We start from the raw sequence: 27,658 nt of genomic DNA, 5'->3' as shown, positions 1-27,658 counted from the left end.
GTAGATAATAGATGATTGACTTTTTACTGAAGATGTATTTTAATCTTTGACAGAATATTGTATTTCTTGGTGAACCAGACACTTGACCAGGGAATGGAAACTCAAGGGGATGTTTTCCTGTATAGTCATATATTTGGAGTTAATTTTAGCTAAGTAAAATAGATTTAAATACTACCAAGACTTTAATGGATTGAGGGTGCCATCTCGTGGTTGAGGAACTAAATTTAAAATTGAAAACCAAAAATACCTATTTGAACATTGGGAGGGCGAATAATACTTTTATTATTGAAAAAATATTAATCATAATAAGCTCTTCTGTAATGGACTACTTTTTTTTTCTTAACTCCTGTAGATAAGTTAGGTGCTCAGGCAAATATCTATCACTTTCAAAATTTTTTGTATCAGCTTAAATGTGAATGATTGCAAGTATATATTTATGAGAGGTGGGTCTGAGCAAACCTCGTGAAATTCAACAAGGCCAAGTGCAAGGTCCTGCACGTGGGTCAGGGAAATCTCAACCATGAATACAGGTTGGACAGAGAAGGGGTTGAGCGCAGCCCTGAGGAGAAGGACTTGGGCGTGTTGGTTGGTGAGATGCTCATCATGACTTGGCAACGTCCTCTTGTAGCACAGAAAGCCAACTGTATCCTGGACTTCATCAAAAGAAGAGTGACCAGCAGGTTGAGGGAGGTGACTCAAGGCCAGGCTGGACAGGGCTTTGAGCAACCTGGTCTAGTGGAAGTTGTCCCTGCCATGACAGGAGTGTTGGAACTAGGTGATCTCTAAGATCCCTTCCAACCTAAACCCTTCTATGATCCTATGATTTTTCACTTGTTTGTTTTGTTCTGGAATAATATATACAACATATCATTTGTCTTTGGAGAAGGCTACTGTTTCAATAACCATTTCTTCCCTGAGCAAGATACCGTGACATACTTTCATTGTGGAAATGCTAGTGTTCCTTTTGTTATTACTTTGACAGATTTGAAAGATTAAGTAGTAGATCTTTGTGGCATAGAACTGCCTGAAAAGCAGATTTCAAGGAAAAATGTGGGGTTTACTACTTTCTTATTCTGTTTATTTCTTTAACGATACCGTCTCTATATTATTTTTTTCTTTATACAGATTATTTAAAGAATCTTGTAGAAGAATCTGCAGACTATAGGGATACTCAAGGTAAATGTCTCTTTAGATTAAAGAAATGACAGCTTATGTACATGTGATAATGTTTCTAAATTTTAAATGCATGCAACATGCCAAGCCAGCAACAGAAATGTTTTCTATTTAGTGCTAGGTTTCTCGGCAGAGGTACAGAAAGGTTGCCAATTTGTGTTTCAAAAAAGTTTTGAGCTGACAGTTGTATCAGCTCACCCTTGAGTTGAAATCAAGAGATGAGAGTGAAGTTCCACAGGCAGCTTAAGCAGATATTTTGGACGCTGCTATGAAAGAGCCAGTCCTTGCATCTGTAGACCTTTCGTGATAGGCAGTCTGGTCTACCAGCTGCTCTCCCCTAGCTCTGAGCCTTTCTGGCCTCTTCCCCTGTCGTTGTGCCAGGACAAGTGTTCATGTGGCAGGAGTGAACAAGATCAAGGAGCTGCTCTGTGTTATGTTTAACTTGAGGAGTTATCCAGTTTGACTTGCCACGAGTTGCAGAAACACAAGTGACTTCCACAAGTTTGCCTGCAATGTGGGGGGAAAGGAGATAAGAGGAAATGAGAAGGAATAGTTGGTGATGGAAGAGGACAGGACTGTGTGTTTCATGGTAGCAGCAATGCAATGCACATTCAGACTGTTGCCTTCTTCCATATGTGCCTCAGCAGTACTATAAATGCTCCCAGTCAATGTTCCCATTTCGTTTGCATGAGCCCCTGTCACTTATTTCAGCCTCTTTTGTGACATTCACGCAAGCCCATTATCTTCAGGAGGGTTGTCCAGATGTAGTTGATTGTACCGCAATAAATGAGTGCCTTCTGTGCACTGAGTCAAGTTTGCTTTCTTATAGCTTTGTCTAATGATACAATACCATAACATTTATGAGTAAAGATCCTTCTTAGGGCATTTAGACATATTTGCTTGAGTATGTTGTAAACATAAGCCAAAAATATTTTAAATAATTTTTTGAGAGAGAAAACTTCATCTTGCACTTCTTGTGGCCAAGAACACACGAATGCTTGCACCATGTTTTTTTGTAGTTGTACCTTCAACAGTATTTTTGTCTCCCTTCATTCATCAAAGATAAAAGCAGAAGCTTAGCTGTAAAAATAACAGTGTTGATTTTATGAATTTGGCATGTTTGATAGTCTATCTTTGAAACTGGTTAAGAAAAGAAAATCTAATCTTTACTCACCAAGATCTTTCTTGTAATAATTGACCTTAATTTAGTTCTGACTTTGCTTAGTTGTTAAATTCCATTGCAGAAGAGAGGATGGAGAAGACTAGGTTGGTTATGGTTAGTATTCTTGGAAAAAAATCCAAACACCACAATTCTTCTTGATGACCTTCATTTGAATACCTTACTCTAGCTAAGTGGTATAAGAATGGGAATGCTCTTCCCTGCCAAAACCCACTTTGTTTATGGATTTTGACCCTATAAATTATTTTCTGTTGTTGTTTAGGTTTGTTCAGTTTTGGCTCTATAAATAGCCCTGAGATCCTGGAATGTTTTTTTTTTTTCCTGGAACTTTTAACATGCTTTCTTTTTCAGTATGAACTCAACAATAAGAGAAATATATACATTTTACAGTACTATTAATAATACTCTAATGATTATCTGGGAAAAAACTCTAAGGCTTTGGTTTTGCCTGGTTTGGTAGGCTTCTCTGTGGACTTCTAAGCAAAGGTAGTTCCTTTGTTTGAAGTATCTGACTGCACTTCAATTACTCAGAAGGTGCTAAAAGCTTTAGAGCCTGCGTTTTATCAGAGCAGTTGTTCTAGCTTTCAATTAATTGAGTCTTTTTTTGCACTTAAGTAAATTACAGGTTTTTGGATAAGATCCTTGGATGGGTTCTTTCTCATACACTCACAGTTCAGTAATTTACATAATATTTTTATGTAACCCCTTTTGGCATATATTTTTAGCATATATTACAGTCAAGTTGCTAGCTATTAAATATCAGTACTTAATAAAATCTATAATATTTGGTAATGCTTTGCTTTCAGAGATTCTTTTTTTTTTTCAAAGTTTGAAATTTAGAAATTTGAACTTTATACTGTTCTATTGAGGTGCAGCAAAACTAAAGGCAGAAGAAAGAAATCACAAAGATTTATAAGATTTTTCTAGGTAGTATTGCATGACTGGCACTGGAGGCAGTTGCGTAAGATGGAGAAAACATAATTTCTACATAGTCTCAGTTAAAATGTTGATAACTTTTATGCTGTTAGTAGAAACATTGATATTGAAGTAGTTTTTTGTGCGAGAAACTAGAATTTGTTTGTGGATTGTTTTGATTAGCTGTAGGCAGTGATTGACACTGTTGTTTGAAGCAATGACTTGCTAGGACACACTTATTAAACCATGAACCAAAGACTCTGAGACCTATGGGAAGTGCTCCTGAATGCAGTGGCTGGTCCATCAGGTCCCTGAATCTTGGCATGGTGTGGAAGGGCAGTATTGTACCTGTGCTTTACAGAATACCAATGCCAACTACTCTGTATAACCAAAGCATCATTTCTTCGTCTTCCAGATGCTCTAGCTGTTGTCATAGAAGTTGCAAACCACGCCAATGACATCATGAAGCAAGGAGTAAGTATTTTGACTTATGAAGTGGGTTGATTAAATCTTAAAAATAAGTCATGGATGCAAGAGGAATTACTTACCTTTTGCTTTTTTCTTCCTGTAGGATAACTTTCAGAAACTCATGCAGATTCAGTACAGTTTAAATGGACATCATGAGATTGTACAGCCAGGAAGGGTAGGTCCTCCAGATGGCATTCAGCAGATTGCAGGAAAAGTGCAGCACAGATGATACGCAAGCAAAGTACTGAAGCTGGCATACACCGGGGAGAAAAACGGTCCATTGCTTCATTATTTGGTTCTGACAGTCAAATGAATGCTGCCTCTCCATATGTGTGGGGTTTTTATTTTCTAAACATTTATCTGATGAAAACTTATGATTTTTAGAATTATTCCATGCCAGATATTGAAGGTAGGATTTTCTCTTCAAGCTTAACCTTGTTTTTGTCATGGTTTCAAATGCAACATGGAAAACTGTAATGCAGCCATTCACACTTCCAGAGAAACGTAAGGATGAACAGCCTTTCTCAGAAAGGGAACCATTGAATTCCAAAACTCCTGTGGCATTTCAAGTATAATAATAATAATTATAATAATGATTAAAAAGTCAGCTCATTTGTATGGCTTCTGCCCTGAAAAGCTAGGTTTTGAATTGCTTCTTTTAATTTTCTAGGTCTTTTTGAAAGAGGGAACATTAATGAAGCTGTCTCGGAAGGTCATGCAGCCGCGAATGTTTTTTCTGGTAAGACGCTGTACGTGTTGCTGTGTGTGTAACACTGGTGTAATTTTAAGTGGCTGAAACATTACACTGCAAACATAAGTAAATAATAACTTCAGGAAGTGGAAAAAATGACCAATTGTTCTACTTGCTCAGTTCTAATTTAGAGAGATCATCTGTTGCATATGCACCAATTTTAATAGAAAACCACTTCTCACTAGAGTGTACTGTTTTGAACAATGCTCTTTTGAAAATTGAGCGCTTTTATGAGAAGGCGTTATCCTTGTTAGTGCAAAAACTAAAACAGTTAGTCCATCCCACTTAGCCGTGCCACATCTTCAAACCTGCAACTCCACTGCTGCTCTTGCACCTTTCCCTCCCTCTTCCTTCTCTCCTTCCTCTGCCCGAGGCTGTTCCATCCTGCACAGGGCACTGGGCTGGAAGGGAAGTGCTGGGTTCCCTTCCTGCCTCTGCTGCTGTTTTGTTCTGGAACTTCTGTGCATCTCTGAAGTTTCTGTTTCCACTTGAACCTTTTGTTTATCTCTTCTATTTATAGTATATAGTATATAGTAAAGCAACTGTTGCCCTGTGTGATTTGTGGCATTATTTGTCCACAGTCCTGGCTGAAATCTGTCTTTTAGTTACTGTAGTACAAATAAATATTTCCCTAGGCAGTCATGGGGTATATATTCTAAGCTTGCAAGTGCCTGTCTTACGCTCCAGAGATGACTTTGTAGTGTATAAAACACTGAGATTACTGCAAATGATATCAGTTTAGGTAATACTCTCAAAATTCTGGTGCTATCTCAAGCTGGACTTCCCAAATCAGATGTAGTTAATGTGAGTGTCTCTAGTTTGGATTATCTTTGTTTGTTTGTTTGGGTTTGGTTGTTTTTTTTGGTGGGTTTTTTGTTTGTTTTTTTGGGGGGGTGGCTTTTAGACTAGTGTTTATACCTTTGGACACTTTAGCAGTGATTTTTCCATTGCTCATGTTGTGAAGATTTAGTAAGGCTCATAAAACATTTAATTATTTTGCAAAGAATCTCATAGCAAAAACTTATGAGACAATTCAGTTTTCTGGTCTGTGTTTATGTGCAGTAAATGAAGTTTGTATCCATGTGTTGAACAAAACAGAAAAATTAAGAAATCTAAATAGCTGTTCAGTAAGTGCACTGAATGAAGCCAAGTCTGGTAAAACAGCAAATAAACAGTAGATGCCCATTTAAACCGGTAAAATTCACATAGAACATATGGATAAGTTTGTCCTTAAAATCATAAATTACTAATCTTAATTCTGCTATCTCAAAGTTTCTGGAATTTTTGCTTTGTTTGAATGGCTAATTCTCATATCCTTTTAAAGTTGTTCATTATACAGTAGAGCTGTGTACAGGAGAAATGTTTTTGTCCTTTTTTACATCTGTTTTTTGACATCCGTGCAGTGTTTACTCATGTGCCAAATGTATATTTACACAAGGAGGATATAAACAGACACCTATTGTTGTCTAAATTCATACATAAAAATGTTTCTTGGGTTCTAAGTGGAATAATAGGAAGTAGAGGATTCCCTTCTGGGACAGTTGATATCTGTGCTGTATGAGTTCTGTACTTCCAATAAAATGCATCTGAAATTATCTGTCTCTAAACAGTTTAGTCATTGCAAATTGCTTCTGTATTACAGTTCAATGATGCCTTGTTGTACACTACTCCAGTTCAGTCAGGGATGTATAAACTCAACAACATGCTGTCACTGGCTGGAATGAAGGTGAGTCACTTGTTAAAACGAGTCTTTCTCCAAATCTGTTCAAACTCAGGCCTTCAATTTTTCAAAATGCTAATAAACTCTGTTTATTGTTGGCAAGAGATATTAAAGATGGTTATGTTCCAGAGCAATCCTACAGGCTTAATGTTTCTTGCATAATATGGCCTGTGGGATCACTGTCTATGTTTCCCTAAAAAACTGTTGCCCCAGGATCATCTCACCTGCATTTCATCACGTATTGTTCTACTCTGAAGTAGTCTGGGTCCTTATTTTTTGCCTTGTATTTTGTTTAGACAGCTTCTACTTTTGTCTTGCAACTGCTGTTTATTGCCCACACCCAGAGATTAGGCATCTCTGCCTGATAAGCTTCTGGTGTATCAAATCTCCATGGTTTATAGAGATCTGCTAAGCATGAGGGAAAATAGGGCTTTTGTTTCTGAGTCTGTGAAAAGCATCAAAGTTGAGCCCTGAGCCCCTCTGGGTAGTGATAAGGGACTTGCACGCCATGTATTGACACAGTCTCTGACGTGACAGTTAATGGGAACAACAAACCATCGCCTCAGGAATCAAGTAGCTTGTCTCTGGTCCTGTCAGAGGAAAGCACCCAGTCCAGCTGCAGTGCACATCTGGCAACCAGGTCCAAGATTTCACAGGTGCAGCTGCAAAATCTCTTCTGCCAGTGCATGTTTTTTGGTGGCTCAAATCCACTCTTAACTTTTAAACCTCCTTTTGTTTGTAACTTGGTAGCTCAGAAGGATCAGCAGGGTAGTCCAGCCCTTGGGGTACGGGCCAGATACCTGTTTTGGGGCTCAGCCCTGGGTTACATCTTGTCCTGCAGCAGCATCAGTGTCTTTTTTTGCCCTGTTGCAGGTGAAGTTTACAAGGCAATGGGCCTGGGCATGTTGAAGCACAGCTCGAGGTGTCCGACAGCTCTTGAGCTTACTTCCCCTCTACATCTCCAGTGTTTGTATGGGGCCACAGTGAAATGAAATACCACATAATTTTACTGTAGCTGGGCCCCCTAGACTGGTGTGTGATCACCTGTCTATGAGATTGCTCTCTCTATTGTACCCCTTCTTCAAAAATATGTAAGAAACTTTACAGTAATTGAAACTAAAACAACTAGAAAAGTAGCATTTCAGTTTCAATGTAAAGTTTTCTCTCTCAATTGAAGGTTAAAAAGCCAACCCAGGAAGCATATCAGAATGAACTGAACATTGAAAGTGTAGAGAGATCCTTCATTCTTTCAGCAAGGTGAGTCTTAAATATGAATAATGATTTTTAAACCATGTGATTTCAAACAGGTCACATAAGCTTTTTATAGCTTGTTTTGCACTTATGTAATGGAAAGTTACCCTTGGCTGAGTAATTACAGAATAGAGGGAGTGACAGATGGGTTTCTAGAAATGAGGTAGGCTTTGTTCTAATTTACTTCTGTTCACATTCAAAATCTGATTTTGAAAATTGAAGTTTGTTTTTAAAGGTGCTGGTGGAAAGGAAGCCTGGTCACATGTAATAAGTTTCACAGATACCATAGGAATTTGTATTCTCTAATACAGTTCACCCTGGCTTGTGAAGACTGCCCACTGTGAAGCAATGGATAGAAGCACAAAAGCTGTAGTAAATGTGGCTGGTATTTGAGCAATTTGGGCTTAAGGCTGCAGCTGGTAGGGATTCTGCTGTTCACAAGACAGTTGCCTGTTAATTAGAGGGAATAAAACTTTTGCTTGGTTCCTCCTTTTCAGCTTAGCTACACCTTCAGAAAAATTGAGTAGAAATATTATCCTCTCACTGCCTTTCCTTGAGAGGAACAAGAATTAATGTAGTTTCAATTAAATTAATTTTAGACTTTGTTTTTCAGTACGTTTTTGTTTTTCCGAAGTTACTGATATGCTCTATCAGTGTGTTAACAGGACAGGATGTGAAGCACAATACATTTTGACATCATTATTATTGGTAACTGATATAAATTGGAAGAAGTCATCCTGGTCTTCTGACTAAAGTATCATAGAATGTCCTGAGTTGGAAGGGACCTGCAAGGATCATCAAGTTCAAGTCATATGTAATTCAACAGTGCTACTGAAACAAGAAATAGATCTCAGTAAACCTGAAATTATGGATTCTCCATATAGCAGCAAAAGGATACACAGCCAGCACACCAGAGCGGCTCTGATCCGCTTTCACTGAGATGCCTTTAGCAAAGAGCTGGTTGTGTGGATTATTGTTTTTACTGTGTTTGACTTGGAGTTTTACATGTTCTGACATTTGTGACAGTGCTGATACCAATGAAGAAAGACATGTTTTCTCTTTTGTTTAGCAAAGCTGAGCAAGGGCAGGCTGCTTCTTTTTGTGTGACCTTGTAAATACCAACATGAGGATGTCTGCACAAAGATAGGAGTATCTCTAGCTGAGGGGTAGACTAAGGTTAACCTTGTCAAAGTAGCCAAAGGAAATAGCTCAATTGTCTGAGCAGTAGTTATTTATAACAACAGACTTGAAAGGAGTATTTTTGTGTTGGTTTGTTTTTGTTTTTTCAACATATTTTAATGTTTCTTATGGTTTTTTTATACACTGGGAAAAAAAAAAGATGCATTTCACAGTTTAGGGTGCGATTCTGCTCCAGTGTAATATGAGTAAGTCTGTGCTGCTGAGGTGCTTTGGTGACTGGATGTCGCACAGATACATGAAGATATTTATGGGATTGCAGTAGGCAATGTGGATTTATCTCTATTTCACTTGAAACAGCATTTCACTTTTAATTCAGTTGGTTCAAAAAATTGTAAAAAATCATTGGAACTTGTGAAAATATTATCATCTTGAAATACAACCTGCCTGTTTTCCCCAAAACAGGACAGACTTGTCTTTTTGAAGAACAGATTACATAGTAGATTAAATGCAACTCCTGTGAAATACATGCTGATCCACAGGTGAAAACCCCGATATGTAACATTCTCATGAAATGGAGCAGAATTTGCGACATGCTTTTGTCTTGACCTTGAAATTACTGGAATTACCCTCACGTTACCAACTAAAGCTGCTCCAATTTGCTCTCTCTTTTGTAGTGTTGTTGATCTTGCATTTTTGGAGAGCATTCAGCTGTTATTTTTATACTGGCTGGAAGCTACGTGTGTGCAACAGCCCCGAGTCACACAACAGTGACAGAGAGAGGTTGCATTTGCTTGGGATGAAGGAGACGCTGAGGGCCCCAGGTGTAAATGATGGTTTTTAGCTTGTTACATGTCCATAAGTGAGACCTGGGTAGGAGGGAAACAACTGAAAAACTATCAGCAACAGGTGCTTGCGTATGGTTTTTTCCTCATGTACTGTTCCTGTTGATAAATATCGTGGATGTGAAGAGAATCGGTATCTTGTCAGTACAGACTGCATCTTCCTTCCGATGATACCTCATTCTAACAGCTTCTTGGCTCCTATGTGGTTAAAAATCTCAACCACAAAACTGTTCAAATTAATCTTACAGACATTGTAGACAAATTTCACTTCTGTGGGGTTTTTTTTTAAAAAATAAGCATTATGTGGAGTGTACACAAAAGCAGAGATTCTGAAATGATCCTGGGGGCAGAGACAGGGAGGAGAGCAGTTAGGCTGCTGAAAAATTGCTAGTAATAAAAAGTAAGCTAGTTAATAATAGGTGTATAGATTAATGCCTGGAGAAGACTCTTTGTCACTTCAGGTTTAGTTTTACTGATGGCATTAGTATTCTGCTTTATGTAGTTTGGGTTGAAGTTACAGTTTTCCTGGGATATCTGTAGGAATGTGTATTGGTTTATGTGGTACAATGCAGTATTGTACTAGAAATCCCTTAATCGGAGAAACAAGTGAGCACATCTGCATGATACAGCACTGTACAGAAGTAAATAAAGCTTTGGTCCTGAAAACAACAGCCGTGCCAGCCTGACGGTCTGGGGCCAGCTGGCCATGACCCCCTCCATAGGGCAAGCGAACAGCTACCCCAGGCAGACGTGACTGCATTGCCTTCCCTAACACAGGGGGATGGCTCATGCAAGGTGAACTGAGCTGGGAGAAGTGCCCTGAGACTCTGGTCCTGGAGACAAGAGGGGTACGATCTGTGAGCCCTCCTGGGACCACCGAGCTGCTCAGCTCCATTGGGCAGCTGCAACGGGTGCCCCCAGCACACACGTCTGCCAGTACTAACAATTGCTGGGACTCTCTGCAGTCTGTTTAGTTTTCTACTGTTTCATTAAATCTTTAAAAATTATTATTTTTTTAATTTATTGAAAACTCTAAGAAAACCCTAGAATTTTACCAAACAAATTTAAACCCCTGCAATTTCAGTAAACAAAATTACTTTTGGAAGGATGCAACAAACACTGCTCCTGCAGGGAGGGAAGCGGTGGGGCTGTGCAGCTGTGGGGGAGGGCTGGGAGTGACAGCAGAAGAAACACTGCCTGTTTTGCTGCAGCAAACCATTACATCAATTCAGTTGCCAGTGGCACCGCCTTTGCTCTTAAATTTTGAAGGATTGTAAACAATCCGAATGGCCAGCGCTAGCAAACGAACCAAGTGCAGGCTCCCTAGCGAAATATTAGGGTGTGAGCCATGTAGCTCATTGTGCAAGCAGCTTATTCTCCAAAAACGGGGACAACTTGAAATGTAATTATTTAATACAGTTTTAGGAACCCAAGTAAGTGTAGCCAGATTTTGAAAACGCCAAAGAAGTTGATTAGAGTTATGAATGTTGTGTAGCTAATGCAGACCAGTTGTTCTTTCCGGATGAGGAAGCAAACGTAAATAAACTGAACAAAATGTTCCACTCAGAGTGTGAGATGTTGGAACAGACAATAATACATTGCTTTGCCTTTGCTCGTCCTATTTCCTCTCATTTAGTTCCGTATTTTTTGCTGTGTGCGCTAGATCCTTTCTTTTTCTGCATGCCTGACAGGCTTCCCCTCTGTTTACCTTACCAGATTTGTCCTCTCTGATTCTATGTGACACTCAATTTCACCTAGTTCAAAGCCCCAGCTCAAAGTAGTTTCTTTAAAGGTTCAAAGATGCTCAAAGCTTCCAAATTGAACCAGAAAAGCCTTTAAAAAATAATGGGTGTTGCACACCTAACTTGGGTAAATCATTGCTTTCCTCTTCCCTAACTTGGCTTTTTACATATTCATTATGTTCAATTCCTTGGTTTAAATAAATTTATTTGATACTATTTAAGAAGTGGGGAATAAAAAAGAAGGTTGGTATTAGATGGTGATTTAAGTTTTAGAAGCCCTGTTTAAGCTGGCATGATGTCTTAAGCAAGCAGTCTGGCTGTTCCTCTGCCGCAAAACTGCTTCTTCCTTCCTCGAAGCACCATCCATGGTGCTGGCACAAGAAGTTGTTCATGTGTGATGAACCCAGGTGGTAAATTGATCCAAGGGAAGGGCAAGTCGATGGTTTGACTCAATGATCTTGAGGGTCTCTTCCAACCAAAATGATTCTATGATTTGTTTTCCAGTCCAGCACTTACGCCCCCTGCATAGCCATACATGTTCTGGCACAAGGGCGAAAATAAGACCTATGTGGCTGAGAGGGAGTATATGCGCTGATCTTTGTAGCAGCAGTATGTATTTATATTATGGGAAGGTAATACAGTAAGCTCATCTCTTTGGGTTAGCTAATCCAATGGAAAGTTTTTGGGGAAAAAAAGAATTATTTCAAAGCAGCATGATCTGTTAGGAGCAGTCAGGAGCACAAAGCTGGGGAAGAAACAGTGTGTTTTTTCTGACAGAAGCTGGGGGTTTCACAGGTTTGGGTATAACAAACCGGACCCCGAGACAGCAAGGAGGGAGGGGGAAAAAAAGGCTTGCTGAAATTTTGGAGTCCCTTATGAGAGGGAGGGACCGTGTCTTTGTTCTGGGAGCACCATTTACACCAGTGTTACTCAAGCTATTCAAGAGGCCAGGGAGAAGGGGGAAGCAATAACATACCAACCTTGAAACAATCACACATTATTTTGGAAGGAGGAAAGGCAGGGAGGGAATCCACATTCTAACAACAGACAAAGAAATCTTTTTTAGTATTAATCAACACAAATAACTGAAACCTTGTGGGCAGTTAAAAAATGCCAGTTTCAGTAGGAATCGGAGATGGCCTAAAATTGCAAGAGAGTTAAGTCAATGCGTAATAAAACTAATTGAATTCTAATTAACGCTTGCTTCTTAGTTTTAAATGTTAATAATTGTTTTTTTAATTCCAACAGTTCTGCTACAGAAAGAGACGAGTGGTTAGAAGCTATCTCCAAGTCAATTGAAGAATATACGAAAAAGAGAATCACATTTAATCCTAGCAAAAGTCTTGAAGAGGTATATCACACCATTATTGTTGGTTTGCTCCCTTTCTGAATATAAAGTTTCTTTGGAGGTGTTTAGAGAAAAAAGAGGCATTCCATGATTAATAATAAAATGGAGTGGTAAATAATAAGTAAGCAGATGATAGAAGAGAATGATATTTAATAATGTTACCTACTTCATAAGTCAAAAATTGTTTTCTTAGAAAAACACCCCAAACCAGCTTTCTCAGTTTTCTCTTTAAGATTGCAAACAGAAAGATGAAATGAAAATATTTTTTTTAAATAACAATTTATTATGTAAATAGTCTGTTAAAGCTTGAAAGTCACACAGCCCTTTTGAACTAATTAAATGCAGCTCTGTCATCAGGCTTGCATTAGAATGGTCACTGATGAAATAGCAGATAACATTTAAGACCATGACAATTTATCAGAGAAGGCTTTTCAACATAAATAGTTATCCTGTTATCACTGATAATTATTAACCATATGCACATATTAACCATATATGCACATTTAAAAATGCTAGGCTGTGTTTCAAATTTGGGTATTCAAAAGTAAGCTAAATTAGTCTCGATACATGCCTCTGGATCCTGCCATGAATCCAAGTATAAGAGCCTTTTCCGGCCTTGTAACTTTGTTTGCAGTCTTGAACGTTTCCTGCGCAGCATACATCTGCTCCCTCTGCAACAGATACAACAAACAAATTCCAGTGGAGAAAACACTGTCAATAACAGGTACCAGGTTAATAGCGACAGGCAAGCCTAAGAGTAAGGTGGAAGTCTGTAGACCTACAAAAAGTAAACAAAAATGTACACTGAATGTAATGGTGGTCTGCTGATGTTCCCTCAGGCAGATGCAGAGAAGCAGGAAGAGGATAGTCCGCTGGGATCAAAGGCTCCAATCTGGATCCCGGACACTAGAGCCACCATGTGCATGATCTGTACCAGCGAATTCACGTTGACATGGAGAAGGCATCACTGCAGGGCATGCGGAAAGGTTGGGCAATTTTGTGGTTACTGTTTCCGTTAATTAGTCACTCAGGTTCCTTGTGTGACAAATACAGATGGAGCCTGATCGTACCACAACTACTCTTTTAAGGGAGCATTGTACTATGACACAATTATATGGATTAAAAATCAATATGTTGGGGTTGTTTGGTAGGGTTTTTTTTAGAGTGAGGTGTTATGACAGTGTTTAACTTTTTAACTTGTTACATGGTTCTTATTTTGCATTGTGGAGTACTATATATGGTTGTCTCCTGCATCTGCACTTACATAGTACAAAGAATGTTAGCTGAAATGAGATAAAATACCTTCTGTACTAATTTTTGTAAGATAAATAATGAACTTTTTAAAAGTCAGTACCAATCTTATTTTATATTTAACACTTAGGTATATCTAATAAACCTTTGTTTTTCTTGTTTTAATCAAGTGAGAATACAGAATTCAGTGTAGTTGAGACATCTGTGTTATGGAGAAATTCTCAAGAGAGCAATGACTATTTTTAGTTATTTATTTAAAATCTTATGATTTAAACAGTTCAGTAACACAGTAGGCTTATTCTGCTTTTCATGGATTGTTAATGTTGGCTTATTGACTTGTGTAATTCAGTGATTTTTTTATATTTAAATTTTTATCAGTAGAGGAGGAAAAAGCATAATGTTGGATGTAAGCGCACAGGGAAAAACCAAGATCTTAAAACCATTTTCTGTGTAAAATTGTGCCTGTTTCAGGTTCTGTTACAGACTTAACAGTGCTTAAGTGAACATCTTTGAGCATTTGGTGATTTACAGGTGTACATCACGTACAATAATGCCTTTATCTGTTTCCAGATTGTCTGTCAAGCTTGTTCATCAAATAAACATGGTTTAGACTATATGAAAAACCAGCCTGCAAGAGTATGTGATCATTGCTTCAGGGAGCTACAGAAACAAGGTAAAGAAAATCTTCACAAAGTGTCTGCCTTATTTTTGTGGCCCTCATTAACATAGTATAATGTGTTTGTGCCTTGTCTTTCCTGCTGGGTCCAAGTGCCTGATTCGCCTAGTGCCCAAAAAGCAATTGGCATCTGAGGTTGTAAGAGCCCGAAAAAGTTTTTGTGAGGTCAGCTAGGAAGTGAGTTTGCAATACATTGGCTGTTCTTTCCCAAAACATGCATGTATTTGCCCTGCGGTAATGACATGTAGCTTATGCTGCTTTCTATTTGAGGTAGCTAGTGTTACATCACTTTTCATTAATCACGGGGTACAAATGTTTATTGAAGTCCTTGCAGCTTATCGCGACCTCCCAGTGGCTTCCTGTGTATTTTACTCTCTGTAACTTGTATGGCTGTAAACTTCATTTTTGCCAACTAAGTTGCTGAGATAGTTCTGGGGCTCTGTAAAGACACAGGCCTTCATCTTGCTGAAGCTGAGTCTCCTCAGCCTCCAGCCTTGGCTCATCTGGAATTGAAGAAGTTGGCATATCTGCACCTCAGTTCTGCAGGCAAAGCCCTCACTGTTGCCTACTGCACAATGGCAACATGGATTTCAATGTAAAACACCACAGCTAGAGCTGTTTTCACTGAAACACTTTCAGAGAACATGGTACTGTTGATGCCTGCTGGAAAGCAAGGTTTAGATAGCCTGGTAGTAATAACATTTGCTTAGAGAGGAGGCCCAGGGTTAGCTTCCTTTTCATCCTGAGAGAACTGAAATTCATCTCTTTGAAGGACCTTCATATCTTTATGCAGAAACAAATGTCATATCAATGGAGGCACCTCCCAGTGAGGTGGGGTTCCAGTCCCAGCTCACAAGACTTGCTCTGAATTCTGTCTAAATACTCCAGTATAAAATACACCAACAAGCCAAAAGCAGGGACTGAGTTTGCCGCCCTTCCCTCCAGCAGAGGCTCTGGTTTGACACAAGATCTCTAGGGTATAAGGAAATTTATGATGCCCCAGTGAAATAATTAAGCTATGGCTGTGGGTGACATTGCTCATGGGCATGTGGAAAGCAGCACTGACAGCCCCTGAAGTGGTGATGGAAGCCTGAGATGGTGGGGAAGGTGGATTGCCTGGACCACCCGCAGGTCTCTGCCTTGGTCACTAGAGGCTGCTGTGCTGCAGGCGACTGCAGGTGCTTGTAGCTGGGAAAGGAGCTGCAGAGCAGGTGCAGTACAGCTGGCAACCCAATTACTCACCTGCTCTGCTCATTATTTCATGTTCAGGGACAACTCTAGAAGTAGACTTGCTGAAGTACTGTTTGCAGGCTGGGCAGTGGTAGATGTTGCTAGAAAAGGGTGTTTTAAAGGAGTGAAGTGTTGCAGAAGTCTTCCAAGAGAGATGGTGGAACTGCCTGCGGCAGTGGAGAAAGACACCATGTTCTCTTGAAGTGGGAATCTCCAGCATGTGTGTTGGCATGATGCTGAAGAGGACCCCTACAGCATCCATACTGAAAAAAGCTGAGGACATAACAGATATAGAGAATTAAAGGACAGAGTTGTGGAACAAAGGTAAAGCACAGACAGGAATGCTCTTAAAACCTGGTGTGGTTTTAAAAGAGTTGAATTTTCACTCTGTGTATGGGCAAATGTAATTCAACATCAAAAAAACAGGCTTTGAAAACAAACTAGACCAATCCATTTAGTTGTAAATGATTTGGGAGATTCTAACTCATGGTGATGATGATAATACTGACAAGTTAACTCAACACTGAATTTAATGTGTTAATCTGAAGTACTGTAATCAGAATAAAGGTATTGGATGCTTCTTAGAAAATAAGTCCAAGAAGCCCATGTTTAGTCATCTGTGACATGAAAGCAATATATTCATCCCATGCATTTTAGATAACCAGTGCACTCCTAAGAGCGGATCCCCAGTCAACCATAAATCTCCATCAAGTGCCTTGTCTACAGTATTACACAGTATTCCCTCTGGAAGAAAGCAGAAAAAAATTCCTGCAGCCCTCAAAGAAGTAAGTGCTTTATTGGTCAAAAGTAATTATTTGTTGCTATTATACAATCAATATTAACAATGAAAAAACGTTCCATATTTTAGCCATCTTCTGTAGAATCAAAAGTTGAAATTCACCTGTAACAGTGCTTTGGGCCCTAGTTTTATAGAGGCAGGGACCTAAACTATGAAGCTGAATATAAACTGTATAAATACCTCTGAGACTGTGATTCAGAGGGATAGCCAGAATTGTAATTTCTTTCTTGCTTCCGTGTGTTTCAAGAAATTGTGGTTTACCTCTGCACCAACAGTCAATCAGGAGACTGATACAGCAGCTCAGCTCTTGGCTTATGATTAGGAAAGGTAGAGCTAAACTCTGCTGACCTACACTGGAGGTCTTGGGAATGGGAGGAAGTAATTTTCCTTCTTATATGTGTTCTGCAGCTGTATGTGGTCCTCAGTGTTTCAGCCCTCTCTTGTCCTGTTGCATCCAATTTAAGTTCCAACCCTTAGTGTCTGCAGTAACCTCTCTTCCAGACCAGGTAGATGGTGGCAGACAAAATCATTTTTCTTTCAGTCATCTGAGTTAATTAGCAACATTAACTCGAGATCAGGTAAAACTCTGAGTCTTTGACAGGACAAGTTTCTGGAGATCTGTTCTATAAAAGCTGTACTGCAAAAACCTGGACAGATGCATAACTCTTAGGTGTCGGGTTTTTTTTCACTTCAGGTTTCAGCAAATACAGAAGACTCTACGATGAGTGGCTACCTACACAGATCTAAGGGCAGTAAGAAACCATGGAAACACCTATGGTTTGTTATAAAAAATAAGGTGCTATACACATATGCTGCTAGTGAGGTAAGAGCCTACATATTAGAAATCAAACATCCAATGATAATGCTGGATTTATAATTAGATTGTTTATTCTTATGATCTAGAAACAAGCTATAAAATTAGATCACCTTACAGTAATGGATCAGATTATGATGTAATATTTTGAAAAGGCCCGGTGAGCTTGGTACCCTAATACACTGATAGAGCTGTGCTGTTTCTGATTCCAGACCTAGCTTTGAGTATCTCTGCACTGCACAGCATTGCACAGTTGTAGGTATGTCCTGAGTCAATTGAATACATGGGGGTCTCTTTAGATGCATCGCACTGGACTAGTGGCAAAGCCGACATTGTAAAAGCATCTTGCAGTGTGTTGTTCTGCAGTTTCGTAAGGTATTTTTAATGCTTGGAAGATGAGAAAACTAAACCTCTTGACTTCTCCTCAAACTGTCAGCCTGGAGTTATTGTTTAATATACAGCGCTGCAGTAGAAAATAAGAAATGCATCTTGTCTAATGGCATTTGCTTTGTTATTTAGAATGCATAGTCCTATTGCAGTGTGGAATAATCTCTAAACAATATATGTAAGTTCTGCACATCCTAGTGTGTGCTGAGGATGTAGTTTTATTGCATCTTACAATGTTTTGCAATATATGTGGATGTCTTGTAGCACTGGAAGAACTTGGGGCTTGCTTTTTTATTACGTGTTATAGTTTGCTAATAGATTTCAAAAGCAAAATATCCAAAGCATCTGTTCAAAGGTACTGCCATCCCTCACTTTCTTCAAAAATGGCAAGGCCCAAGCTATCCTGACTGTGTGAAGAGTTCAGCCTCCTTCACCCCCACACCATCCCCAGTCTCTAGTTATTTCTTGGTTTGTGCTCAGACTTGTTACTGGGTTGTTCCTGCTGTCGTGCCAACCTTTATTTTACCACTTCTGAATTACGCCCAGAATGTGATGTTATTCCCACCATAGCATTGGCAATAGTAAAAATAAAGCAAAAGCAAACAAACAAAAAACCACAAACCCCTAGTTCTAAAAATATCTTCAGTAATTATGTACAAAACAATTACTTTTGTAAAGATGGGTAAAATATTTTAGAGCATGGTATCTCTTCTGGCAGTGGCAAAGGAGACTTTGGTAACTGTAAAGAAAGCCATATTAGCCTGTGATGGTCACCTTATTTTCTTTTGCTTGGCTTCCTCTGAGATATTATCCTTCCAGAGTAACTTCAATTTGCAGCTCACAATCACAAGTTTAACTCTTTCCTATTTTCTTTAAACTATTTTTCATCATGATGAGTCATTCCAGGAGACATTTTTTGAAGAATCTCAAGGGAAGGTTATGATGGTTGCTCCAGTGTGGCCTTAGCCAGGAAACCCCATTTAAAATACTTATATTTGTTCCAAGTGATATAAAGATTAGTGGTAAAAAAACACTTATTAGTGGTGTAAAGACTTTAGATAGTAAAACAGATTGCTAAGCCTTGCTTGACCGTTTTCCAATACCAAGAAATGCTGCTTTCATCAGATACTCTTGTTTCTAATGTAGAGGCAATTACCAAAGTCTTTGTCTGATGTGTCAGTGTTCATGTACATTCTTTGTTTATTTTTTCTATTCAGAAGCATGGCAGGACCCTGCCTAGTTACAAAACAATATTTTGGAAGTTGCAGAGAATCACGATACTTCCTTTTATTTACTTTTTTTTCCTTCCTAAAATGCTGTGCATTGTATTTATTAATTAAAATACAAGAGGATAAAAAAGGGAAGTAATTGAGATGAATGAGGAAGGGAAAAGGTTGCCTTTTTAGCCAGGTTTTGAAGTTAAATGAAGAGAAGGCAAAAAGGTCGAGCTTGTCCTGTCACTTTTTCCTAGATAAGAGACTATACAGTGAAAGAGAAGGTAGATGTTATCAGGACAATAGAAAGAGGAACAGCAATGTTGAAGTCTGTGAGGTTTTGTTATTTCCTGTTCTTTGATTCCTGCATGGAGACTAAAAATAGGAGCATTTTGTGCATGACTATTTGTAACAAGTTGTATAATCTGTTGCAATGGTATGGTGCATGAGTAGAATATAAATGCATTGCTTAGTATGTCTTACAAGCTCTAATTTTGTCTTGTTTGCTTTTTTTTCCCCCATAAAACAGGATGTGGCAGCATTAGAGAGCCAGCCTTTACTGGGATTCACAGTCAGTGAAGTCAAAGATGAAAACTCAGAGTCTAGAGTGTTCCATTTACTGCACAAAAACACTTTATTTTACATATTCAAAGCAGATGATCCCCATTCAGCTCAAAAGTAAGAAACTATTTAAATTACTTTGTTACTTATTTCTACAAAATGTTTCAGAAGTCATGAATATTAATAGTCATAGATTAAGCATATGTACAAAATACGCCTATTATATAATATGTAAATAAAACTTTTTAATTACTTAAACACAAGGTCCTGATTTCATTAGGACTTCTAAAATCCTTTAAATGGAGCAGCTGTCTGTCCTCTGCAAAAGAATGCATGCAGGAGAATGGAAAAATCCAAAATAAAACAAGAAATCTTTCTTTTTCCTAGCTCATCCCTCTATCTCTCATCTGCTCGACTCAAAATGGAATGTTACCTTTAGAGAAAGCCAGAAAATGTATTTTAAGAGTTAATTACTGATAGTTGTGTTCCTTTTCTTCCAGATGTAATGTTTAGTTATTTTTAATGCCTCTATGGCAGTGACTATAAAGCAAACCCCAAAAAGTAAAGGGCGTAAGTTTGAGGTGTGTGTGCAGATGTGCACGAGCACATAGACGTGCTTGATACATTCAGACCAAAAGCCCGAATTCAAAGAACACTCACACAAGCTGTTTCATTTCGTGTCCTGCTGATGTGTCTGAGTCTGAAGTCGTATTTACCAATTTATGTATTGTGTGCATTTTATATAAAATAACCAATGACCTTGATTGTTAATCAGTAGAAAATATTTACTATGTGTATCATGGAGAAAACTATTACAGAAAGGACCACAGAAGCCATACATTTCTCTTGCTATATGCCTAGCTTATCTGACTGGTTTCACTGCAGTTTTCCCAAATGAATTTTACATTAATAAAATATATTTTATGTGCTAACTAGTCCATTAGTAATACTTAAGCATACGAATGGCTGCAGGTATAGTTTGTGCAAATAGAGATATTCTAAACAAAAACAAAGTACCCAGGGCTGCTGAAAATTTAGAACAGCTGAGAATGTGCTTAATGACGTTTCTCTACACACAAAATATGGAAGTTCTCATTTGGGTTTGGGGGTATTTTGTCTTGCAGATGCACACAAAGGTTTCATTGTTAATTAAGATAGTATTCTCTTGTTTTTACTGTGTCCTCCTTTGTGTTACATATTAAAAAAATATATCCAAGGCATTCAATAGCTTTGTTTTCCTATTCAGACAATGGCTATTGTCATCAGTAGTAAAACTTGAAATTGGACATACTCTGTTTTCCTGAGGCTAGGAATAACATGAATTACTTTAAATTGCAAGCTTTCTCCAAGTATTTAATATCCTTAGGAGATTTATGCTGAACTTCCAAATAAATGCTGCCTTGATAGCATAAAAAGAAAAAGCACAGAACATGCTGTTGACCTGTATGCATCAGTGGACACTATTTTCTCCTGTTAGGGCCAAATATTTCAGATATATTTGTGCAAGTAGAGTAATTAAATTTATCAGATGTTTACTTTTTTATGATCTCTTAAATTTGTTAGTCCAGTACTATGCTCAATGCTTAAGCTGCTTATGAATTTGTTGTATTTGTATTCCATTTTAGTTATTTTTAATTAATATATGGCTATGGAAAATCCAGTAAGCCCTAAAAAGTAAGGGATAGAAGTTTGAGTTGTGTGTGCAGACAGGTATTTACACATGCTGAATATGTTCATACCAAAAGCTTGAATTCAAAGAACCTGCACGCAGTTACTAAGCTAAACACTCAGGGCAAGGAAGAGACAACATTTGTGACTCAGATACTCTGTGAATACTAAAACAGAGTTGAATTTCCATTATAAAGATAATTTTACAATCTTTGTCTTATTCAATTATTGTAAGATTTTCACTTGGGAAAAAAAAAAATCATTAGGACACAGGTCAGCACTCACTAGGAAGACAGAATTATTCAATTTTTTTACTGTATTTGTCAGTGTAGCATCAGAGTGCTTCAGAAACATTAATCTCTGCAGCATCCTTGAGAAGGTGAGGATATTTATCACCCTCACAGCCAAATAGAAGCAGAAACCACAGCTATAGGGAGTAAAGGTATTTGAATATTAACTTTGAATTTCCAGTTTCAGACACCTTGGATCAGCTGTTTGGGACTCTGCCCCCCCTTTACATATACTTGTATTTTCACGGGTACAATGTGAGGCTGTCTGTTAATATGTGATTCAGTAGTAGCACACGTTGCGTGTGTAAATACGGGAGGAGTCATGTCATCATGCAACAGCACCGTTCCTGCACCCCATCCCACATGCCCTGTGGCTTCTTTCCTTCAGCCCCACTAGTCATAGAATCATAGAATATCCTGAGTTGGAAGGGACCCACAAGGATCACCAAATCCAACTCCTGTCCCTGCATGTGACAGCCCCTCAGTTCACACCATGTGTCTGAGGCTGTTGTCCAGTCTCTTCTTGAACACTGTCAGGCTTGGGGCCGTGACACCTTCCTGGGGAGCCTGTTCCAGTGCTCCAGCACCCTCTGGGTGAAGAACCTTTTCCTAATGTCCAACCTAAACCTCCTCTGGCTCATCTTCCTGCCATTCCCTTGTGTTCTGGCACTGGTCACTAAAGAGAAGAGTCTGGCGCCTGCCCTTCCTCCTCCCCTTGTGAGGAAGCTGTAGCCATGATGAGGTCTCCCCTCAGTCTTCTCTTCTCCAGGCAGAACAAACCGAGTGACTTTAGCCGCTCCTCATACCACTTTTCCTCAAAACCTTCCCCGACTTCATAGCCCTCTTCCGGACACTCTCCAGTAGCTTTGTATCCTTTTTATCCTGTGGCACCCAGAACTGCACCCAGTGCTCCAGGTGAGGCCGCACCAGTGCAGAGCAGAGGGCGACAATCACCCCCTGGCCCAGCTGGCAATGCTGTGCTTGATGCACCCCAGGACATCGGTGGCCCTCTTGGCTGCCAGGACACGCTGTTGGCTCATTGTTCACCAAGACCACTGTTCCGGCTGCGAAAGCCACGGGTTTGGGTTATGCAGGCGGCTGCCTCAGTTATTGTAGTGTCCTGATTCGTCACAGGTCATGTTTACAGTGAAGGGAATATTGTATTTTTTTCTTTAATAACATGACAGCATACCTTTTTTTAAGTTGGCAGAACCTTGGCATTTTCTACTTTTTGAGCATTTGATTCCCCAGCTTCGCTTGTTCTTTACACATGTAACTTCAGGATGGAAGAAGTGCCTTGCACTGATACCTAACACCTCTCTAGCAAGCTTTGTATGGTTGGGTAGATTTCTGGCATTTGCACTAACAGACCGACTGGTAATGGAAGTACGATGTTACTTCTTCTGTAAATTTGTAGATAGTGAGCAGTGCGATTTGTACTTTTACCAGCAACTTCCTAACAGTGTTTAATTTTCTAATAGGTGGATAGAAGCTTTTCAAGAAGGCACCATCTTATAGCACTGTCAGTATCATGTCTGCAAGTCTAAAAGAAAATGTCCAAGGATGGTGGTGAAACAGAGTACAGCGGCTGTTCAAAGAAATGGAATCCTGCTGTCTCAATCTACACAAAATTGTATATTTGTCAGGATTAGGAGCAGTTGCATTTTTTAGTGTGAGGTAATATTTTTCTAAAGAATTGTATGTATTTCTGTGTTGCTACAAAATGTGTTATTTATTAAATTCCAATGTTTACTTTAATGGTCAGAATTATTTGTGAGGTCTGCATTGAGGTCCTAGGTGCCCATGTCTTCACAATGGCAGGTGGTTGGTCAACATATTCCTCAAGTTTGTGCTTTTTTAAAAAAACAAACAAAAAATCTGTTGCAGTTGTACAGTTTCTCACGTGTATAGGTCTTGAGTTGATGATTCTCAATTTGCAATTTAGCAAGAACAGATCAGAATAGGAATTTGAAAGGTTTTGCATCTTTGTTGGCTATGTAAACTCCTTTATGAGAAGTTACATAATATTGCTGCTCCTTTCCTTGAAAGGCAGTTGAAATCTTGCTTACCAGTACATTAAAACAGTACAACAAATTCTGTATCATAGAATCAATTGGAAAGTACAGTTCAATTATTTAAAAAAAATAAAAAAGGAAAGATATTTTAAAACAGACTTTGCAATTACAGAGATAAGACACTAGAGTTTTTACAGTACTACAAATGCCAAAGAGACTAAGTGAGTTATCTTCAAATCATTGCAGCATATATTTTATGTTTCCAGTAGTAATTTAAAGCAGAGTAGAAAATACATTTCTGGTATACAGGGAAAAGAAGAAATAGCATATTTGTTTCAAAACTTTGTGGCAAATGAGTTCTGTATGCAGTATGAAACACTGTATAAACTATTGTTCAAAGAACGTTAAATGAATATATGCACCCCTCTCCCAAAATTTTAAACTATTGTATATTTAAATATTATGTTTTAACTGGAATTGTGCCGTACCAAGAAAACCCAGGGGTTTTTTTAGTGCAGGTGGCATTGAAATATATGCCATTCTTAGAAATACCTTTTGTTTACACACTATTATTTGTTCTGCGTGACACTTTAAAACACAATTCAGTTTCAGGTGTTTGGGTTTTTTTCTTTAAGAAAATTGTCTGTATACCTCATTAGGAAATACTTACTGATGATTCCGGTGCATTTATTTAACTTTTGGAAAATTTTTAACACTGTAATAGCATAAATGGAACTAGAACTATGAAAAATACGTGAAAGGAAGCCATTTTTATGTCAAATGCGATGCAGATGTAGCCAGTTAATTTTACTGTATGAAACACTTTTCAGTAGTTCTCTGAATCAAGCTAGTTGTAGTAACAGAATTAAGAGCAATTCATTTTTAAGTAATAGTTTGGATCCATGTTAATAATTTTTCTATGGCCTCAAAAAGGAAAGAGAATAGATGGTAGTTTAGTCATTATAGGAACACCAAGGAAGAAAATGCAAATCAAAATTCTCTTATTCCCTCAAATACCTCAAGATCAGGTCTAAGATACTAACACAGCTCTGAAGAAGCTTGATTCTCCAGAGCTTCTATTAAGTTACTAGCAGGCTTGGAAGCCTAATGCTTAATATTAAGTATACAAGTAATTTCATTGACTTCAAGCATTTCAGTAGCGTACCTTTCCAAATCAGGGACTTGAGGCTGTAGATCTGGCTTCCCTCATGAATGCTGAAGATGTGACCAGAGTCTGATCAAAGCCTTTATTCTCTTTCTATTTTAATACAAACATGATAAATGAATATTTTTCTCTTGTTATATAGAAAGGGCTTTTACTTCAATGTTAAAACCAGCTGCTCACTGAAGCTACGTAAGCTACTAGCATGTCTCTTCAGGGTGATTTCTGACACAGTTTTTACTGTATCCAGAACAAAACTGATACCAATATAATATAGATGGGATGTGGCTCTTCCCGTTGATATTATCAACGGGAAGAGCTCATTAATATTTAATAGGGCCTGCACACTAAGATACAAGGCCATGAACCAGCAAATGAATCAAATTTGTCTAGGAGCAAGCTAATTTCATTTCAATTTATGGTTTGATACTGATCTCCCTGCTGCGAAACAGAGCAATAAAAGTCAAAACACATATTGAATAAGGTGCCCAAGTTTTGCCTCCTGTGTGGCGTCAAACTACCTCTCAAGGATTTGGTGCAGAGTGAGAAAACAGTTTAAAGTGTTCTGTAAAAATCAAAGGACTTCTTCCAGAAGTAGTTAGTTGATCAATCAAAAAATAATCTTTCTGTGACAGAAATAGCTTAGAAGAGAGCCTTAAAAACAATAGCACGCATATCACAGTCTAATACTGTATGAAATTCATTGTCCTTGTAAACACGTTTGAATATCTCTTTTTCTCCAGCACTAGTGTTTTGTGTCATAAGAAGAACCCACAACACTGGCATTTCCATATCATTTTCAGATTCATAACATTTTCAGATGGTTGCTTTCCAAACTTACCCCTTACTCAGCTCACCTCCCATGTGGATTCATTATCATCAAAAATATTCACTTCTTGATTTAACTAAACACTAAAATAAGATCACAAGTTTTTAAACACCTGGCTACCTCCTCTTATAAAAATCTATAGTTAATAATTAATTTAAGATTGGTTAGTAGAGTATGAGACAAACATTAGCATTGAATATTAATTCTAGCATCTTTATTCTTGAATAAATGAAAGGTTCTAGGATCCTGAATTTTCTTTAACTTAAAACCATTTTTATGCCCAAAGGACTTAAAACAAATGGAAAGCTGAGCAGCTACAGAACACATTTTACTAAATGTTTTTTGTTTGTGGAAACTTGATTACTTGATTATGTATATTACATCATAACATATAGAGATGTTTGTAAAGACACATTCAATGCATTTGTTTGCCATAACTGCTGTCTCCTGTATTTACCATCTAAAGAGACTTTTATTTGGAGCAGCCCTAAAATGTCCTGACTAAATAAAAGAATAGAATCTTTATTTTGTAAATGAAAACAGTTTAAAGTTGTTGTAAATATTTCTGTGGATATGTATCATTTTTGTATAAATAAATTCACATTAGTCGAGTCTGCAAAATTATTTTTACATTTTCAGCTTTTTATTTATGATGTCATTGATTTTCAAACAGCAGAATTTGCCTAATTATCCTGCACATCAGTCTTGTTTTAAAATTCCTGCTGTTTTGCTCTTATGAACAGAAAACTGCCTGAAAAGGCACAGACTGACACTGCTGCTGGATCTGACCACCTGAAACAGATTTAAGTGAATTGTCATGCTTATGTCAACCAAGACACTACACACTCTCTTTACCAAAACTGGTGTCTTTTCCACAAAAATTATTTCCATCTTCCTGATGTCCCATCTTTCCTTAGCTGCCTCTTGCTGCCCAGTTCTTCACCTTCTGTTCCCTCACCCCCAGCCTTCAGAAGTTCTTGATATTTCTTTTCTATAAAGCCCTTCCATAACTGGGTGTGGAGCCTGTGCTGGAACGCAGTTTGCAAAGTGCAACAATCCAAAAAATTGGTCCTGAGCAAGTCCCACCTATTGGACACCAAGCAGTGGCGTTTTATCTCCTGAAGCCACCTCCTAGCCCTGGGGAATGACGGCCCTTCTGAGCTTCATCAGCCCAGGAATGAACTAGGCGTCCTATGCCAGTGTCTTATTTTTGTGAGAATGTTCGATTTTTACTCATCTTTCCCCCTCTTCAGCCACAAATGTGAATTTACCTATCCCAGTGATGTGGTCCTGTTTGTCTTTTGAAAAAGAAAGTAATCCCACCAACCTCCTCTTCTTAACGGTTACTGCATCTGATTTTCAACCTCATTTTTTAAAAAGAAATTCTTTAGCACATTGTTACGGATACATACCCATGGCAAAGAAACTGTCATTCTGAAGAACTGAAGGAGTGTGTGAAGGTCAAATGAAGGGTGGTAGATTAATCACTCCTTTTGCAAAGCCCAGTTCTGCTGTATCTACTGAAGTACGCCTGAATCGCAGTTTCTGTTAGTCTCGGTATTTTTGTGGGGCGTGTGAGGGAGAGAATTGCCTGTCACATTAGTTACGCTGCCTCCTCATACTTCTCTGGCAGATATTTGAAAGCAGTTTTTTGATAACTTGCAGTAACAGCAAAAAGGCTGTTGCTTCTCTCTATATTTTTGATAGGGATATGTCTCTTGTAATCCTGGCTGACACAGCTACATGGACGTGTGTTTATAATACAGATCAAGTACGAACTGGGTCACTTGCTAAGGAAAAAAATCAAACCATGTTTTATTGGTTAAAGTGACATTTCTGCTCTATTGAGGTATCAGAATACTTGCCTGAAATAAGCCTTGGTGCAAATTCTATGGTATTTGTTAAATTAAACTGCAATAAGCTCCTTCATTTAGAAAGTGGATGTGCAGCTCAGGCTAGTTTGGGAAGTGACAAGTACTGTAAACTCGGAGTGCTGTGACATTCGATGCTTTCAGGAAATGCTTAGCAAGTTAATTGCTCCAATTTAAAAATCCTTCATAAGGTTCATTTGCATTTGGATTTTGGGAATGTGTCTGATCAAAAAGCAAAATACGATGCTTGCAAGTACTAAGTGAACTAGTGATCTTGAGTGAGGGTAACGAGATGCAAGTGCAGCTGTGGGACTGCAGTGGGAAGAAAAGCAGGAAAGGAATTGGCAAGATAAGAGCATGA

The 27,658-nt window shown here is 38.4% G+C and overlaps 1 protein-coding gene across 1 annotated transcript in view; it reads left to right on the top strand.

Moving 5' to 3' along the window:
- The window catches only part of FGD6 (FYVE, RhoGEF and PH domain containing 6), a 72,458-nt gene extending 46,408 nt beyond the window's left edge, over positions 1–26,050 (top strand). The window contains exons 9-21 of the mRNA XM_065042999.1: positions 1,126–1,176; positions 3,684–3,742; positions 3,840–3,911; positions 4,407–4,475; positions 6,130–6,213; positions 7,385–7,464; positions 12,431–12,533; positions 13,370–13,516; positions 14,352–14,454; positions 16,345–16,472; positions 17,181–17,309; positions 19,431–19,579; positions 22,902–26,050. Coding sequence (XP_064899071.1) covers positions 1,126–1,176; positions 3,684–3,742; positions 3,840–3,911; positions 4,407–4,475; positions 6,130–6,213; positions 7,385–7,464; positions 12,431–12,533; positions 13,370–13,516; positions 14,352–14,454; positions 16,345–16,472; positions 17,181–17,309; positions 19,431–19,579; positions 22,902–22,938 — 1,211 coding nt within the window. The 3' untranslated portion in view covers positions 22,939–26,050. The remainder of the gene's footprint in view (positions 1–1,125; positions 1,177–3,683; positions 3,743–3,839; positions 3,912–4,406; positions 4,476–6,129; positions 6,214–7,384; positions 7,465–12,430; positions 12,534–13,369; positions 13,517–14,351; positions 14,455–16,344; positions 16,473–17,180; positions 17,310–19,430; positions 19,580–22,901) is intronic.
- The last annotated feature ends 1,608 nt before the right edge of the window (positions 26,051–27,658 follow it).

The sequence above is a fragment of the Columba livia genome, chromosome 1, assembly GCF_036013475.1.
Source record: "Columba livia isolate bColLiv1 breed racing homer chromosome 1, bColLiv1.pat.W.v2, whole genome shotgun sequence".
NCBI classification, from domain to species: domain Eukaryota; kingdom Metazoa; phylum Chordata; class Aves; order Columbiformes; family Columbidae; genus Columba; species Columba livia.
Note: the sequence above shows the minus strand (reverse complement) of the source record. Positions and strands in the feature narration are given on the sequence as shown.